At 46.5% G+C, this 19,155-nt stretch overlaps 2 protein-coding genes across 3 annotated transcripts in view; both read right to left on the bottom strand.

Annotated features, from left to right (window-relative positions):
- The window catches only part of LOC129702528 (uncharacterized), a 73,752-nt gene extending 68,673 nt beyond the window's left edge, over positions 1 to 5,079 (bottom strand). For both annotated transcript variants that reach the window (XR_008724396.1, XM_055644273.1), the window contains exon 1: positions 4,876 to 5,079. Coding sequence is in view for 1 of the 2 variants with exons in the window: in XM_055644273.1 (XP_055500248.1) it covers positions 4,876 to 5,013 (138 nt within the window). In the remaining variant the exon portion in view is untranslated. The remainder of the gene's footprint in view (positions 1 to 4,875) is intronic.
- A 3,698-nt stretch (positions 5,080 to 8,777) lies between these two features.
- Positions 8,778 to 19,155, bottom strand: part of casr (calcium-sensing receptor) — a 77,701-nt gene continuing 67,323 nt past the window's right edge. Inside the window, exons 5-7 of the mRNA XM_055644272.1 lie at positions 16,523 to 16,753; positions 14,522 to 14,612; positions 8,778 to 13,320 (exon numbers count right to left, since the gene is read on the bottom strand). Coding sequence (XP_055500247.1) covers positions 11,957 to 13,320; positions 14,522 to 14,612; positions 16,523 to 16,753 — 1,686 coding nt within the window. The 3' untranslated portion in view covers positions 8,778 to 11,956. The remainder of the gene's footprint in view (positions 13,321 to 14,521; positions 14,613 to 16,522; positions 16,754 to 19,155) is intronic.

The raw sequence follows: 19,155 nt of genomic DNA, 5'->3' as shown, positions 1-19,155 counted from the left end.
GGGGCCGAAGGGCCCATTTCTGTGGTGTACAACTCCACTTAATGTGAAAATGGCCCTGTTTATAAAAATCAACTAGCAACAGCTGGGTCACAACCAATAACATTTTGTTCAATTAAAATAATTTTGTCCATGAGAAAATTCATTTTCTGAATCCCTTTATATTTAGGAGCCTGATTAGAATGGAGAGGCAAGGAACTGCAGATGCAGGTTGACAAAAAAAGACACAAAGTGCTGGAGTAACTCAGCAAGTCAGGCAGCCTCTCTGGAGAACATGGATAGGTGATGTTTCGGGTTGGGACCTTTCTTCAGACTGGAGGAATGTTGTAGACGGGAGATCCAGCTGAAGAAGGGTCCAGATACCAAACATCACCTATCCATGTTCTCCTGAGAGGCTGCATGGCCCGCTGAGTTACTCCAGCACTTTGTGTCTTTTATATAAACCATCACTTGTGGATCCTTGTGACTACATCTCCGTAACAGAATTATTTCAGTTGAGTTGTAACACTCCTTACTTCTTGTAAATCGACACTAACTGCTGGAGTAAATAGTTTTCTGCTTTTAACGCCTTAGTGACGTTATTCAATCTAATACAATGTTTGAGCTGCTACATTGTTGACTTGCTCTGCTTGCCGTGGAGAGAAGTTGGCCTCCACCGTGGAATTAGTCACACAGCATGTTTACCAGCGGGACAGTGGTGTTGGGCCCCTGTGGCGCGTCATCTGCTTTTGCTCCTCCATCCAACACTAATTAATAACAACACAAAGCAAATGCACTGACAAAAAAAACCAAACTGGATGAGCAAGCTTTTGACATCAAGACCAACATCATAATTTCCTGTACAGCACGGAAACAGGACTGCGCTATTCCCATTTGCCTGCCAGAGTATGGGGTGATTGCTGGTTGGCGTGGACTCTTTAGACCTTAGAGATACAGCATGGAAACAGGCCCTTCAGCCCACAGTGTCCGTGCCAACCAGTGATCACCCCGTGCACTCGCACTATCTTACACATACTAGGGACAATTTACAATTTTTATCGGAGCCAATTAACCTACAAACCTGTACATCTTCCTGGGACTGATTCCTGGGATGTCAGGACTTTCATATGAAGAAAGACTGGATAGACTCGGCTTGTACTCGTTAGAATTTAGAGGATTGAGGGGGGATCTTATAGAAACTTACAAAATTCTTAAGGGGTTGGACAGGCTAGATGCAGGAAGATTGTTCCCGATGTTGGGGAAGTCCAGAACAAGGGGTCACAGTTTAAGGATAAGGGGGAAATCTTTTAGGACCGAGATTAGAAAAAACATTTTTCACTCAGAGTGGTGAATCTGTGGAATTCTCTGCCACAGAAGGTAGTTGAGGCCAGTTCATTGGCTATATTTAAGAGGGAGTTAGATGTGGCCCTTGTGGCTAAAGGGATCTGGGGTATGGAGAGAAGGCAGGTACAAGATACTGAGTTGGTTGATCAGCCATGATCATATTGAATGGAGGTGCAGGCTCGAAGGGCCGAATGGCCTACTCCTGCACCTATTTTCTATGTTTCTATCTTTGAAGTGTGGGAGGAAACCGGAGCACCCAGAGGAAACCCACGCAGACGCAGGGAGAATGTGCAAACTCTGTACAGACAGCACCTGAAGTCCAGATGGAAGCTGGGTCTCTAGTGCTGTGAGGCAGCAACTCTATCACTGCGCCACCATGATGCCTCAAGCCCTTTGATCTTGGTGGGCCGAAGGGCCTGTTTTCCCGCTGTGTCCCTATAGTCGAAGGAGTGGTGGAGAGCTGTTCCCTGCCGCACCACCAGATCATTCTATAAACGTTGACCATTGTCTCAGGCAGCTGTCCTGGGCACAAGAACCATCGTCTGTCTGTCTCTGACACGGAATTCTGGATGGATGTGGGAAGACACTTGTCCACATGCCCAAGAAACAGCTGTGAAACACTGCAATGAATTTACAGCCAGTCTCACAATTACATTCCTAAGCAAAGCCAAGTGGTGCTGGCAGCTTGTCAACTCAATGAGCTGTCTCCCCAGACTTGGCTGGCCCGTCACTGCAACTGCGACTGAATATTGTGGGTCCCCAGCTGCAGTACCACCTTCTCAAGGACATGCCACTGTTTGGATCAACCAGTTGTGAAGCATTAAAGACATCCCACTGCCACAGAATAACAAGGAGCTGTTTGCTCAAGGAAAACTAGTGTCAGGCTGAGATAATGCAGATGGAACGATTTTGGCTCGAGTTGAAATTAGCAACATATGCTACTATACTTGGAAGTTTTATAAATAACAGTTTTGAAAGTAGTAAAAAAAAAGCAATTCTGTATCACTGAATTTGTATCACCGAGTTCAACTCCTTTTGAGAGAAGTACAAAACTTTAATATACGTAAGTTTATTTTTCTTTAACTCATCTCGGCCTTACAATCATACAGCACGGAAACAGGCCCTTTGGCCCAACTCTTTCATGCTGCCCCATCTAAGCTCGCCCCATTTGGCCCATATATCCCTCTAAACCTTTCCTATCTGCCAACCTGACCAAGTGTCTTTTAAATGTTGTTATAGTCCCTGCCTCAACTACCTCCTCTAGCAGTTTGTTCCTTATACCCACCACCCTCGGTATGAAAACATTGCCCCTCAGGTTCCTGTTGCCCTCTCACTTTAAATGTATACCTATCTTGGATGCTGCTTTATTCCCCTACTCTGGGCATTCATCGTATCTACTCCAATTATCTTATACGCAATTCATCAAGAGGCACCAGCAATGGCTGCCTCGCAAACAGTCTGTCTGTCCCTTCCTTCTTTTGTTGTTTGTAGTATGTGTTAAATGTGTGTCTTTGTTTTTTTTAGTTTATTTTATGGGGGGGGGGGGGAACGTTGGGGGAAACTTTTAAAAATCTGTTCGCTCGACGGAGATGCAATTTTTTTCCGTATTGTATCTCTTTCCGCACTGCAGCCTAACATCGAGGAGTTGGCGACTTTTGCTGGAGACCGACTTCGGGAGCTCCAAGCCACAGGAGCTTCGACTGACCCGACACGGGAGCTTCAAACGCCCCGACTGCAGATGGTTCGATTGCCCCGACTGCAGGAGAATGAGGAAGATTGGACTTTATTGCCTTCCATCACAATGAGGAATGTGGGGAATCCAGCTTTATGTAGTTGTTGCTTTTTCTTTTCAGATGGCTGTATGGTAATTCGAGTTTCAATATGGTATGTGACAATAAACTGACCTTTGAACCTTTATACACCACTATAAGATCATCCCGCGGCCTCCTGAACTCGAAGGGATAAAATCCCAGTCTGTCCAACCTCTCCCTATAGCTCAGGTCCCAAAAGCTCAGTCCTGCTAACATCCTCGTAAATCTTCTCTGCATTCTTTCCAGCCTAACAATAGGGGGTTGCACGCAAGGTCACTGGGTCATAGGGCTTGATGCACGGAGCCGCTAAATCCATTTGGAGGACATCCGTCACTTCCGGTATATGTTATTAATGCTAAAAACGCATACTTTCCTACCTGTTAAAAACCGCCAAAATGTTGAATTTTTGCGCTGAAAAAAAATTGTGGGAGTCGGGGCAAGTGTGAGAGACATGTACCCAACTTTAGAATTCCAAAAGTGAAGCGAAATGAAGGTAAAGAGAAGCGAGAATTGAAGGGACAACAGCAGCTAAAGTGCTTGGCGAACATTGGCCGTGCAGATATCGGAATTGAAAATATTGGGAATTATCGGGTTTGCTCACTGCATTTCATCAAGTAAGGCATTATATGTGTTTTTTCTTGATTCCTTTGGTATCTAAATATTCTCAGCAGTGATCAATCCGGCTGTAAATTTTTCTTCAGATTCACATTTTGTATGTAAAAACCCACTTGGGAACCATGGGCGATTTAAAAAAATTACAGACTTATCACTGCTGAAACTTTTTAGATGCCAAAGGAATCAAGAAAAAACACCTTAGTTGATGAAATGCAGTGAGCAAACGGCCAATGTTCACCAAGCACTCTGTCTGTTGTTGTCCCTTCAGTTCTCACTTCTATCTACCGTCATTTCTCCTCACTTTTGGAATTCTGAAATAGGCTAAATGTCTCTCACGCTTATCCCGATTCCCATAATTATTTACAGCTCAAAAAAATGACAATTTCAGCAGGTTTTAACGGGCCCGCTACGTTGGAAACATGGTAAGTGCCTACCTGCAGTACATCGCGTGTAATCCACTTGGAGTAGTGTAGCAACAGTACGGGTCATGGGTCGTGTGAAACCTCCCTATACCTTTCCTATAGCAGGGCGACCAAAACTGAACAATACTTCAACGTCTTGTACAACTATAACATAACTCAATACGCTTGACTGATGAAGGTCAATGTGTCAAAAGCCTTCTTGTGACTTTTGTGAGACCACCTTCAAGGAACCATACACCTGCACTCCTAGATCCCTCAGCTCTACAACACTCCCCAGGCCCTGCCACTCACTGCGAAGATCACTACTTTGCAAGATCGTCCGAATAACCCATCAGTTTCACTATCGACCTTCATTTCATGTGGACTTCAGCTCCAATTTATTGTGTCACCGGCCACTCGAGTTTACCAGCCGGGGAACGAGAAACCTCGTCCCTTCTGTACTCACTAAATTGTATGCAAGTGAATTTACAGGCTGGTTCACAAGGAGAACACTGACTTCAGGAAACAGTTCCAAAGCAGGAGAGACATGCAAACGGATAGTTGCAAAGGGGTAGATAGTTGTAGCCGGACAGGGCGTTTCAGAGGGAAGTTACATGCAAAGGACGAGGAGACGCATGCAAACGAAGGGGAGAGCTGCATCGTATGCAGGCGGAGAGGGGGGGGGGGGGGGAGACGGGGCGAGTGTCGAGCAGTTGTCCCGCGCTCACCGTGTCTTTGACGCCGTAGTGGGCTACCGCCTTGCCGGGCTCCCGGTGCAGCGGGGCGGTGCGGCGGCCGGTGCAACGCTGTAGCAGGGCCAGGTATAGCAGCGCGGCCGCCAGCGCCACACACAGCAGCAGCTCCATCTCCACAAGGAAGCGCTCAGCTCAGCTCAACTCCGCTCCCAGCCCAGTCCCCACACCTGCTCCCGCTTAAAGGCGCCGTCCCCATCTACACACTCAGCCGACCGCAAATCAGCAACGCCCAATCCACCACACGGGGAAGATATTGTCAAGTTGGAGAGGGTTCAGAGCAGATTTACGAGGATGTTGCCAGGACTCGAGGGTGCGTGCTATAAGGTTTAGTAGTGGATGATGAGGGGTGATCTTATAGAGGTGTACACAATCATGAGAGGAATAGATCGGGTAGATGCACAGAGTCTCTTGCCCAGAGTCGGGGAATCGAGGACATAGGTTCAAGGTGAAGGGGAAAAGATTTAATAGGAATCTGAGGGGTAACTTTTTCACACAAAGGGTGGTAGGTGTATAGGGCCTGTCCTACGAGCATGCGACTGCATGCGGCAAGCGCGACCTAACGTGGTCGCTTGAGACGTACGGCCTCGCGGGGCCGGTCCCACTTCGATCGCCGGAGCCGTATGGAGTTGTGCGGAGCTGGTCCCGACATCGCGCGGGGCTCCGAAAAATTGACACTGTTCAAAAATTCCGCGCGGCAACGGCCTGCCGGCCCACAGCCACATTGGGCCGTTCGCACCGCCTCGACGGGCGTGCGCAGCGTCTCGATGTCATAAGCAGCGTCTTGATGGCGTACGCCTAGCGCGGACTTTGCTCGAACTTCATCTCAACTTGTACGGGATCACTCGACCTCCGCGCGACCTCCGCTTCCGGTTTGGGCGCACTTGCCGCATGCAGTCACATGCTCGTGGGCCCTTATGGAACAACCTGTCAGAGGAGGTAGTTGAGGCTGGGAATGTCCCGACGTTTAAGAAACAGTTTGACAGGTACATGGATAGGACAGGTTTGGAGGGATATGGACAAAGCGCAGGCAGGTGGGACTAGTGTAGCTGGGACATGTGGGCAAGTTGGGCCCAAGGGCCTTTTTCCACACTGTATCACTATGACTATGCCTGGGTCAAGCAGCATATGTGGCAGGAATGTTGATTAGTAGGGACGTCAGGGGTTATGGGGAGAGGGCAGGAGAATGGGGTTGAGATGGAAAAATAGATCAGCCATAATTGAATGGTGGAGCAGACTCGATGGGCCAAATAACCTACTCTGCTCTGTGAACTTATAAATGGACAGGTGACACTTCAGGTCAGGAGCCTTCTTCAGACTGGCGGGGGTGGGGGGAGAAAGCTGGAAGAGAGAGGTGGGGGCAGGACAAAGCCTGGCGAGTATAGGTGAATTTCATTGTTCCATCTTGGTACATACGGTATTTAAACACTCTTAACTCTCCACTTATTCCGAACATATTTCCTCTCAAAATTCTCTGCTTCATGGGGAAGGATTGCATCTTTTCCCAGCTGACCTACCGGTTGCCAAATATTTTAATTCCCCTTCCTATTCCCACACTGACCTTTCGGCCTCCTCCATTGTCACAGTGAGGCCAAACGCATCTCATCTTTCACTTGGGCAGCTTAAAATCCAATGTTATGACTATTGATTTCTCTAACTTCAAGTAACCCTTGCATCCCCTCTCTCCATCCCTGCCTCACCCAAGTGGTACCAGCTTTCAAAGTCATCTTGTTGAGCCTCATTGGCTGTAACTTGTTTTCACCTAGCACACAGCTAACAATGGCCTGTTTCCTTTATCATCATTACTTATATGCATGCAACGTCACCTATTCCTTCTCTCCAGAGTTGCTGCCTGTCCCGCTGGTTGATTATTAGATGCGTACCACAGTGTGATCCATATTAGACAGTCAAAACCTTTTTGCCCCGGTGTGGAAATATTGAACGACTTCACAATTTTGGCGCAAGGCTTTGAAAATACAGCAGCCCACAATTACTGGGAAATTAAATGATGAAATTAGGAACATTTGCAAGTTTAATTTCTAATCTTATGTAATGGGCGGCACAGTGGTGCAGCTGGTAGAGCTGCTGCCTCACAGCTCCAGAGAACCGGGTTTGGTCCTGACCTCGGGTGCTGCCTGTGTGGAGTTTGCATGTTCTTTATGGTGTTTTATTATTAATATCTTATTATTATTAATGTTTAGTGTTTTCTGAGTAATTCGTAACTGTCACTGTATGTCATGTTGTTACTTGTGGGCGGAGCACCAAGACAAATTCCTTGTATGTGAATACTTGGCCAATAAACTTACTTACTTCTCCCTGTGACCTTGTGGGTTTCCTTTGGGTGCTTTGGTTTCATCCCACATCCCAAAGATGTGTGGGTTTGAAGGTTAATTGGCCTCTGTAAATTGTCCCAAGGGTGTAGGGAAGTGAATGAGAAAGTGGCATAACATAGAACCAGCGTGAATGGATGATCGATGCTTAGTGTGGACTTGATGGGCTGAAGGGCCAGTCTTCTATATATATCTCTAATACAGAAACTACCAAGGATCGACTGTTGATTTGACTTTCTTGAAAAAGGGTTAATTTGAAGTAAAGGAGATCGGATGATGAAATCACACGCAACAATGTATTAAATAAAATCTTCAAACATACATGTTTCAATTCAAAATGTACAACTATTTATCAAGAAATATGCATTTAATGTACAGAAGTAATTACCAATTTTACACATCTGATTACAATTTGCATTTTTAAGATAATCAACAATTTTTTTGTTACAGTCATTATATTCCTGTTGCAATCCAGGTTTCAATGATAAATGTTATAAAACAGTTCTGTCATCTCAGTGGCAATCTCAGTCACTGCTTCAGGTGGTACCTTATATGTTGTAACAAATTATCTTGACAATGTTAGAACATAATGTCACTAAAAATACTTCAAATGTTTGTAATACAATTCGAGAGAATAAAGTAGTTCAGATACTTCAGATAGTTCAGATACTTTGACACAACTCTGCTCACCTAATTGTGCAATTCATTATGTTGTGATATTCCATCGCACACTAGTAAATATCCAAGTCAGAAAATCATGGATACAAGGAACTGCAGATGCTGCAATCTTCAGCAAAACGCAAAGTGCCGGAGGAACTCAGTGGGTCAGGCATCATCTTTGGAGGAGTGGACAATTGATGTTTTGGGTCGGGACTGAAGAAGGGTCCCAACCCCAAATGTTGTCTGTCCATTTCCCTCCACAGATGCTGCCTGACCTGCTGAGTTCCTCCAGCACTTTGCGTTTTGCTACAGATCAGAAAATAGAAAGTCTTAGGAACTCTTCAGAAATGAAAAGCTATCACTTACAATATATATATTGTTCAATATGTGATGCAGTCATTTTAGTTGCATTTGGTTCCTGGTACTGCATCTTTTTTTTCAAATGTTACCTTATTCCAATAACCCAGTCTCACCGGTCTACGATGCCATGATCGTTTTTCCACTAACGTGACACTCCTGATAGAAGTATCTAAAGTACATAAAAATTATGAGAGGCATAGTTAGGGTAGACGGTCAGAACCATTTGTTCCCAGGATGGAAAAATCAAATACTAGAAGGCATAGCTTTAAGGTGAGAGGGGCAAAGTTTAAAGGAGACATGCGGGGCAAGCTTTTTTTACACAGAGGTCGATGGGTGTCTGGAACGTGCTGCCAGGGGTGGTGGTGGAGGCAGATACGATAGTGGAGTCTAAGAGATTTTTGGATAGACACATGGATATACAGGCAATGGAATGATATGGATTATGTGCAGGCAGATGGTCATGACATCCTGTTGAGCATGGACATTGTGGGCCGAAGGGCCGTTCCTGTACTGTACTGTTCTTTACTGGTATTTCACAATTGCTAACTAGTCTGTTGCTGTTGCCTGTCGATCGCACAGAGTGCTGTCAGTGTTTCACACAAGGCTTCATTATCATAGGCCTATCAAAGCATCGTGCTATTAATCATGCAACGTGATCTCACTAGATCCCCATTGTCTCTAGATGTTAGAGCTACAGCGCGGAAACAGCCCTTTGACCCACCGAGTCCGCGCCGACTGGTGATCCCCATACACTAGACACTATCCTACACACTAGGGAAAATTTACTGGGAAACTTTACCGAAGCCAATTAATGCACAAACCCATGTCTTAGGTATATGGGTGGAAACCGGAACACCCGGAGAAAACCCACGCGGCCACAGTGAGAACGTGCAAACTCCATGACATCAGCACTGTAAGACAGCAACTGTACCACTGTTCACCGTGCCGTATGTTATTAGCTGGTGATCTGTTACACCTTGTCATTGCTAGCATGTTCCCCTCCATTGTCTTCCTGATACCTATATGATACATTACATTTCCACCAAATTATAATTTATTGCTGTCTTGATTGTTTGAAAGGTATAGCAAGGATACAGGCCCATCGGCCCATCAAGTGCATACCTGTCATCGATCACCTGTTCACACTAGTTCTATGTTATCCCATTTTCTCATCCACTCCCAACACATTGAGGACAATTTACGGAGGCCAAGTAACCTACAAACCCGTACGTCTTTGTGATGTGGGAGGAAACCGCAGCACCAGGAGGAAACCCACGTGGTCATAGGGAGAACGTGCAAACTCCACACAGACAGCACCCAAGGTCAGAATCAAACCTGGGTCTCTGGCGCTGTGAGGCAGCAGCTCTACCTGCTGCGCCACCGCGCACCCAATCAGTCACGCTATTCCACTAATTCCACCTCATATCTGTCAAGGTATTCCATTCTGAGGCATTTCATCTCCATTATTTCATTTTCCCTCCACCTTTTCCAAAGCCACTGACTGATGACTGTTGGTCTATTTAACATGAACCATTTTGTTTTAGTGGTCACCCATATTAATCCACATCATTACAATATCCTCACAAATTCGACACACCCCTTGCTGCTCCTAGTAGATCTGCGACAATGCTCTACTCTGTTCCCACTTGACAGCACTATGGTCAAATGGCAATCTGATATATATTTATATTAGTGCCATTGAGTTAAAACTGTATCTGTCTTAACACTGGAATAGAGGAATTGAAACATTATTTGATACATAGCAGTATAGTTTATATAATTTTAATACTAATGTATCACTAAATAACTTTTAGGGGATGTAAATTGTTTTTAAATCCAATTTAAATTTAGAATTTTTTGTCCATACAATAATTGTTTTCAAATCCAGCTGCACAGCCGGGCAGTATCTTCAGGCTATTTGGCCCATCGAGTCTACTCTGCCATTTAATCATGGCTGATCTACCTCTCCCTCTCAATCCCATTTTCCTGCCTTCTTCCCGTATCCTTTGACACCTTTATTAATCAAAAATCTGTCAACCTCTGCTTTACAATGACCTGGCCTCCACAGCTGCCCGTACCGATGAAGTCCACAGATTCATCACCCTCTGGCGAAAGAAATCCTTCCTCAAGTTTACCGGAATAGGGGATATTAGCTGCAGAGTGAGGTTGGACAATCTTGGATTGTTTTCTCCAGAACGTCGGAGGGTGAGGGGATGCTTGATAGAAGTATATGAAATTTTGAGAGGCCTAGATAAGGTAGACAGTCAGAACCTTCTCAGTGACGACTCCACAACTTTTATCCTGAAATGAAGGCCTTACTCCTTTATATGAATAATGTATGATTCCTTTAACTTGCATTATCTGTGACAGAATTCTTTCATGTCCTGGATCGACCTTAGCCTCTTAAATCCATCATGATCTCTGGTTTTATAAACTCCTGCACCTCCTCTATGTTTGATATCAAGAGTTGTTGTTCTTCATTTCATTTCGACAATAATATCGTCTCCTAACCATTCAGCTGTAAATTTGTACCTCACTTTCCATGGCGATGGAATATGATCACATTTTAGCACGTTTCCAGATTGCAGGTTGTTTCCAGATTGATGGATCTCGCTGCTGGTAAAAATCTAATTGCCACATTGTCTCCTTACGATTGGCATAATTAGTGTATGTGTTAGATTAAACAACCTGTGGCAAGGTGGCGCAACTGGTAGAGCTGCTGCCTCACAGCGCCGGAGACCCGGGTTCAATTCTGACCTCAGATGTGGAGTTTGCACGTTCTACGAGACCACGTGGGTTTTATCAGGGTGCCCCGGTTTCCACCCACATTGCAAAGACGCGCGGATTTGTAGGTTAATTGGCCCTCTGTAAAATAAAATTGTCCCAAGTGTGTAGGGAGTGGATGCCAAAGTGAGATGATGCAGAACTAGGGTGATCGATGGTCAGCATGGACTCGGTGGTCCGAAGGGCTTGTTTCCATGCTGTTCCTCTAAACTATAAAACTAAAAACCTGTGTCTAATATGTTTAAGTAACTGATTTTTACAGCGTTAAAATATATCTTGCTCCACCAACAACATTTTTTACCATTGTTTTTTCTAGTTTAGTTTAGTTTATTGTCACGTGTGCCAAGGTACAGTGAAAAGCCATTTGTTGTTTTTAGACTGTTCAATACTTTCACCAATTACATGAATTTGAAACGTAAATGTGGGCAAGTTTACCATCAAGAAATCATAGTTTATACAGTCCTAGCCTCAATGGCCTTCCAAGTAAATTGAGTTTATATTGGCTGAAAGAACAAGCTTTGACATTTTGGTACATTGCTATTCCTACTAGATTTGCTAAGTTGCTGGAACATTTGCAAATTTGTTTGACAGTAAATGTTCCTGGTTGGGGAACCATCCAAGTAGCTGCCCCCCCATCTCTCCTTGAGGTCTCTTAGTTTTGGCGGGCTCCTTTGTTGTTTGAATTTTGTGGCTTTGATGGTAGATTGATGTGTAAATGTTGAGTGTTGGTTTCCTGGCACAATGAGTCAAGGAGGTGGGGGGGGCATCTTTAGCTGACATCTCACCAAGATGTTGGTTGGGTTGGTGTATGGGAATATTTGGTGCCAGAGAGGGGAGAGGTTGGGCAGCCACCGTTAGGAGTTGATGTCATTGTCGACGGTGCTGCCGTGGAGGATGTTCTTGGGGTTGATGGAGGAGTTGGATTAGGTTTCCTCCATAGTTGTGGGGCGCTCCTTGCTGCCGCCCGGCGACTCTAGGGTGCCCTTGGTCGGCGCCGCCTTGTAGCGGGCATCGTTGGCGGGCTGGGGCTCGCATTTCTGAGGCGGGCCCTGGTCGTGGTGTCTAGATGGCAGGTCGTCGCCGCTGCGGCCATCCGCCGAGTTCCTGCTGCGGGCCGTGCGGCTGAGGGTGGCGTAGCGGCCTGTCTCCTCGAAGCTGAGCGACAGGGTGACGGTGCCGCTGCCGAAGCTGACCTTCTGCGTGCTGCAGCGCTGCATCTCCATGGTGAGGCCCGGCCCGCAGGTGGACGAGGCGGGCGAGGAGATGGTGGAGCCGCACAGGCTGCTGGAGCGCTTGCGAGACGCGGCGCTGCGCCGGAGGGTGGCCCGGGCCGCCACCTTGAAGGCGTGGGCCGCCGTGCTGCAGCGCACCTCCTCGATGGTGTTACGGCACGGCTTGAACAGGATGATGTAACACTTGTTGAAGTAGATGCAGCCCAGCAGCCCGAAGCTGGAGGCCAGGATGGCAATCACCTCCACGGCCGACACAAACTTGCCGTAGGTGCTGACATAGGCGGGGATGAAGGAGATCCAGACGATGAAGAAGATCAACATGCTGAAGGTGATGAACTTAGCCTCGTTGAAGTTCTCCGGCAGCTTACGGGACTTGAAGGCGAAGAAGAAGCAGATGGCGGCGAGGAGGCAGGTGTAGCCGATGAGGAAGCCCAGCGCCATGAGCGAGCCCTCGTCGCAGGTGATGAAGATGACCTCGTCCTCCAGCTCATGGTTCCTGTAGCTGGAGGGAGGCGCGGTGTAGAGCCAGATGATGCAGGTGACGATTTGCACCAGGATGCAGAGGAAGACCAGGAGGAACTGCAGGTTGAGGCCCACCCACTTGCGGTGGAGGCTGGTGGGGATCTTGGCCTCGAAGACCAGCAGCACCCGGTTGGTCTTCACCAGGATGCAGGAGATGCACAGGACGAAGCTGATGCCAAAGGCCGGTTGGCGGAGCCGACAGGTCCAGTCCCTGGGCTCGCCGATGAAGATGAGCGAGCTGGAGAAGCAGCAGATGAGGGAGAAGAGCAGCAGGTAGGACAACTCCCGGTTGGTGGCCTTCACGATGGGAGTGTTCCTGAACTTGATGAAGACCCCCAGCACGAAGGAGGTGATCAGGATGCCCAGCACGGCGAAGATGGTCAGAGCGATCCCGAAGGGCTCCGTCCACGACAGGTACTCGATCTCCTTGGCGATGCACGACGTGTGGTTCTCATTCGACCAGAAATCATTCGGGCACTTTGTACACGCACTTGCATCTAAATGAGACCGAGAAAACACGCAGTCATTCAATCGTTCGATTCAAAATAAACCAGTCCTCAAACTTAGGGAGGACGTGCAAACTCCACACAGACAGCACCCGAGATCAGGATTGAACCAGAGTCTCTGGTGCTGCGGGACAGCAGCTCTAACCGCTGCCCACACCTTGATTATATGAGTTTCATTGCAGTTTACATAAATCCATCATTTTTTTTGGAGGGATAAAAGTAGGTTTTCACACTATAGTTGGACAGGTACGGGATTTGACAGGAAAGGTGTAGAGGGATATGAGGCAAACATGGGACTAGTGTAGAAGGGGCATCTTGGTGGGCATGGACGAGTTGGGCCGAAGGGCCTGTTTCCGTGCTGTACGACTCTAAATTCTTAATTCAGCGATAAGTAGATGCTCTGCCCCATTTCCAGCAAGATAGTGAGATCATGGCTCACTACAGCACAGGAGCAATCCATTCGGCCCACAATGAATATGCTCAACAGGCCCTTCGGCCCATTGATAGTGAGTCCATGCTGACCATCCATCACCCGTTCACACTAGCTCTATGTTAGCAGTATAATGTGGATAAATGTGAGGTTATCCATTTTCCTGGCAAAAACGGGACTCCAGACACACTACGGGGCCGATTGGGAAAGGGGAGATGCAGAGGGGTGTCATGGTACACCATTAGGCACCAGGTACAAAAGAAAGCGAATGGTCTTTCATTGGGATTTGAGTATAGGAGGAAAGGTTCTACCAGTTGTACAGCTTGGTGAGACCACACCTGGAGGATTCCGACCAGTTTTGGTCTCCAAATCTGAGGAAGGACATTATTGCCATAGAGGGAGAGAGAAGGTTCACGCACTGATTCCTGGGATGTCACACTGTCTTATGAAGAAAGACTGGATAGACCGCTCTCTAGAATTTAGGAGGATCATATAGAAGGGGTTGGACAGGCTAGATGCAGGAAGATTGTTCCCGATGTTGGGGAAGTTCTGGACCACAGCTGTAAGGGGGAAATCCTTTAAAACCGAGATGAGACTCTTTTCACACGCGAGTGGTGAATCTCTGGAACCTCTGCCACAGAGGGTAGTTGAGGCCAGTTCATTGGGTTATTTAAGGGGAGTTAGATATGGTACTGAAGTGGATCAGGGGGTAAAAGCAGGTACGGGATAATACTCACCGTTTTGCATCACTGAATGGCTCTCCTGCACTAATTTCTATGTTTCTATGTTTCATGTTATCCATGCATTCAAAGCAGCAGGTGGGCTCCCCCTCGATGATCCCCTTCCTGGTGCCCGGCACACAGTCTCGACTGCAGTTGGAGAAAGGAACCTGGAAAGGCCAAACAGTGACCAAAAAACGGTGTCAGCAAATCACCAAGTGCTGGAGCAACTCAGTGGTTCAGGCAGCACCTGTGGAGGGAATAGCCAGGCCACGCTTAGGGCTGGGTCGGGACCCTTCTACAGTCTGCGTGTATGTGAGTGTGAACCATTCTTGTGTCTCATGAGCTCTTTCACTAGATCTGTTTGTTACTCATCTCTATGACTCAATTGGCCAATATAAATTTACTTAGCACGTGAGCGATTGTGTACGCATGTGTGTGTGTGCATGTGCGCGTGCGAATGTGTGTGCGTGCAAGTGTGTGTGCGTGCAAGTGTGTGTGTGTGTATGAGTATGTGTACGATTGTGTGTGTGCGAGCGTGCGTGTGTGTGCGTGTGAGTGTGTGTGCGAGTGTGTGTGCATGCAAGGGTGTGCACGGGTGTGTGCGAATGTGGGTGTGTGCGTGTGTGTGTGCGAGTGTGTATGTGAGCGAGTGTGTGTTTGTGCGAGTGTGTGTGTGCGATTGTGTGTGTATGCATGTGTGTGTGCGTATGAGCGAGTGTGTGTGTGTGTGTGTGTGCGTGTGTGTGAGTGTGTGTGTGAGAGTGTGTGTGCGAGTGTGTGTGTGTGTGTGTGTGTGTGCGTGTTGTGAGAGTGTGTGTGTGCGTGTGTGTGTGCTTGTGTGTGTATGTGCGTGCGAGTGTGTATGTATGTATATGTGTGTGTATGTGCGTGTGTGTATATGTGTGTGTATGTGCATGCAAGTGTGTATGTGTGTGCGTGTGTATATATTTATATGCGTTATAACCATGCACAGTGCTAATTCGGGTTTGAAACTGCTATTCTATCCTTTAGGTATTAAATTTTTACAACAAGCTTCACAGATTCAACAAACATTGCTGATCTTTATGGGGAAGCCGAGATTTTAAAGCCTGCAGACTCCCTTAAGGTGGGTAGACTATCTCCAAACTTCTGTCACCCACCGTCCTCACTTAGAAAGACACAAAGTGCTGGAGTAACTCAGTGGGTTATGCAGCGCATGTGGAGAACATGGATAGGTGACCTTTCTGGTCAAGACCCTACATTAGACATGTATCCATGTTCTCCAGAGATGCTGCCTGACTCGCTGAGATACTCCAGCACTTAGTGTCCATTTTTGTAAACTAGCATCTGCAGTTCCTTGTTTCTACATTAGGTACAAATAGGTTTAGGTTTATCATTGTCCTGTGTACTGAGGTACAGTGAAAAACTTTGTTCTGTATGCTATCCGTTCAGATCAGATGTACCATATATATAAATACAATAAAGTGTTAATCACTCATTTTTTCAGGGTAGAAATGCCCAACACTAGAGGACATAGCTATAAAGTGAGAGGGGGAAAGTTTAAAGGAGGTGTGCGGGGCAAGTTTGTTTACACCGAGCAGTGGGTGCAGGGAACACACAGCCAGGGGTGGTGGTAGAGGCAGGTATGATAGTGGCATTGAAGAGGCTTTTAGACGGGCACATGGACATGGAGGGATATGGATCACGTGCAGGTAGTTTAACATGGCATGGACATTGTGGGCTGAAGGGCCTTTTCCTGTGCTGTACTGTTCTCTGCTCTCATGGGTTGGAGAATTTGGAATGGGGAGAAGTGAGGAGAGGGGAGAAATTCCCAAATGGTGGAGAACCAGCAGAGTGGGTGGGAGTTGAAGATGTGGAGGCAGGGTGGGGTTAGTGCCGGAAGGCAGGCACATGGATCTGCGGGGAATAGATGGATGGGGACAACAAACAGCTCACACATTGAAGGGCCGAAGGGCCTGTCATGTGCAGAACTGTTCTATGTGAATAGAATGCCCAGTGAATGAAAATGATGGAGATTTCAATCTTGTACGTGTTACAAGCGACGAGATAAACGTGTGGTTAATAATGAATCGCGTACCACTTTGGAGAAGCCACTCCAGAGGATTTTCTTTTCGTTGATGTTGAGTCGGTCGCTGGGCTTAGCGTAGGCGTTGTAGTTGCCCACCTCATGGAACAACACCGATTCATCTTCTGCGGAGAGCTGCCAGTTGATAATGGTGTAGTTCCCCTTGAGGTCACCTTGATCGTCAAAGTCAACCTGCTCACCCATGCTGTTGGTAAACTTCAGATGCAGCAGATGGTTGAGGACCTGGATAGAAAGTTGAAAGTCTTCATAACAAATGCGTAGGAAGGAACTGCAGATGCTGCATTATACATCGGCGAGACCAAACATAGGCTGGGAAATCATTTTGCTGAACACCTTCGCTTAGCCAGCCTGGACCTACCTGATCTCCCAGTTGCCAAACACTTCAATTCCCCCTTCTCTTCCCACACTGACCTTTCTGTCCTCGGTCTCCTCCATTGTCAGAGTGAGGCCAAATACAAATTGGAGGAACAGCAACTTATATTTCGCTTGGGCAGCTCACAACCAAGGTGTATGAATATTAATTCCTCTAACTTCAAGTAACCCTGGAACTCCCTCTCTCTCCATCCCTCTCCCACCCCAAGTCGTACCAGCTTCAAGGTCGTCTTGGTTTGAAAATGTTACAGTTGCCTTTAGTTTGAAAATGCTACATTTGCCTGTGGTTTGAAAATGCTACAGTTGCCTTTGGTTTGAAAATGCTACAGTTGCCTTTGGTTTGAAAATGCTACAGTTGCCTTTGGTTTGAAAATGCTACAGTTGCCTTTGCTACAGTTGCCTTTGTTTTGAAAATGCTACAGTTGCCTGTGGTTTGAAAATGCTACAGTTGCCTTGGGTTTGAAAATGCTACAGTTGCCTTGGGTTTGAAAATGCTACAGTTGCCTTGCCTAATTAAAGTTGCCTTACCTGATTAAAGTTGCCTTGCCCCACTAAAGTTGCCTTGCCTAATTAAAGTTGCCTTGCCTAATCTATATAATTAAAACTCTGACCTTGACCATTTCCTGTTGCACTGCATATTGATTTTAGAAAAATCGCTACCACTGTCTACTACACAGAATGATTTTACTGACCTGTGAGGGCCCTTAATGTGTTTTGAAAACATACAGTATGGAAACAAGCCCATCGGCCCAACTTGCCCACACCAACCAACATATCCCATCTTCAATAGTCCCACCTGCCTATGTTACGCCCATATCCCTCTAAATCTGTCATATCTACTGTATGTACCTGTAATTTGTTATTAAACATTGCGTTAGTCCCTGCCTCAACTACCTCCTGTGGCAGTTCATTCCAAATACCCACCACCCTTTGTGTGAAAAAGTATCCTTCAGATTCCTCTTTAATCTTTCCCCCCTTCACCTTAAAAAGTGGAAGGCAACCTCATCTCCATTACGCAGCTACATCTCTTCACCAGATAAAAACTGGCCAGGGTCTGAGCTCCCCAGAGCAGCATGGGTGAAGCTCAACAGACTTGGTACTGGAGTTGGGCGTTTCAATACCAGCATGTGGAGATGGGGGCTCCCTCCGCCAGAGCCCAGCCTGTGAATGCGGAGCAGAACAACAGATAGCCAAACCATGTCATCTCTGGGTGCCCGCTCTACCACCCACCAAATGGAGCTGTGTCAGGGCCTAGCAGACATTGACGTCAACAGAGACAACAACCTGGTTGCTCAACACCCGGCTTGAGATCTAACTATTCCTTTGGTTCATGTTTCATCCGCGAGAAGAAGACCTTAAACAATGTCCTCTGGTTCTCGAATCCCCTACTCTGGGCAAGAGATCCTGTACAATATTCCTCTCAAAATGTTATACATCTCTATAAGATGTTTTTAAGATACCTACCATTTGTCTTCCAGGGTGAGAGGAGAAGAGAATCAAGAACCAGGGGACACAGGTGTAATGAGAGAGGGGAAAGATTTACTATATATGGAATGAGTTGCCAGAAGAGGTGGTTGAAGCAGGAACTATAACAGCATTTAAAAGTGAGCTACATTCCCAGCAGGCAAGTGAACCATCCTATCACCAACTAGAGAGTGGTTCTGACCTACCATCCACCTCATTGGAGACCATCGGACTATCGTTCATCTACTGGTCTATATGTTATTCCCTTTAATTGTACTCTGTGGATGGATGGCTTGATTGTAATTATGTACAGACTTTTTGATGATTGGATAACACGCAACAAAAAGCTTTAGACTGTACCTCAGTATGTGTGACAATAAATACATGAAATGCACTAAATAAGGAAGGTTTAGAAGGACGTGGGCCGAATGTGTACAGGTGCGGCAAGCTTAAATGGGGCATCTTGGTCAGCAGGGAAAAGTTGGACCGAAGGGCCTGCTTCTGTGCTGTGTGGCTCGTGGACTCTTTTCCTGTGATTGTTTACATTTCGCTAAATTATTTTTCTCCCGGTAAATTCCTTATGTCTAATAGTTTCTCTGTTACTTTTTTGTTTTCACTATGGGCTTAGTTAGGGAGAAGAGAATGTCTGGGGATGTTGGTCGACTTGTTTTGTCAAAACAAGAATTTGATCATTCTTGCCTGCTGTTAATGTTCAAGACCATATGTTTCTCTGAGCATTGTTTTCATAGAACAATGCAGCACAGACACAGTCCCTTCAGCCCATAATG

This window comes from Leucoraja erinacea, chromosome 13, assembly GCF_028641065.1.
Source record: "Leucoraja erinacea ecotype New England chromosome 13, Leri_hhj_1, whole genome shotgun sequence".
Classification (NCBI taxonomy): domain Eukaryota; kingdom Metazoa; phylum Chordata; class Chondrichthyes; order Rajiformes; family Rajidae; genus Leucoraja; species Leucoraja erinaceus.
Note: the sequence above shows the minus strand (reverse complement) of the source record. Positions and strands in the feature narration are given on the sequence as shown.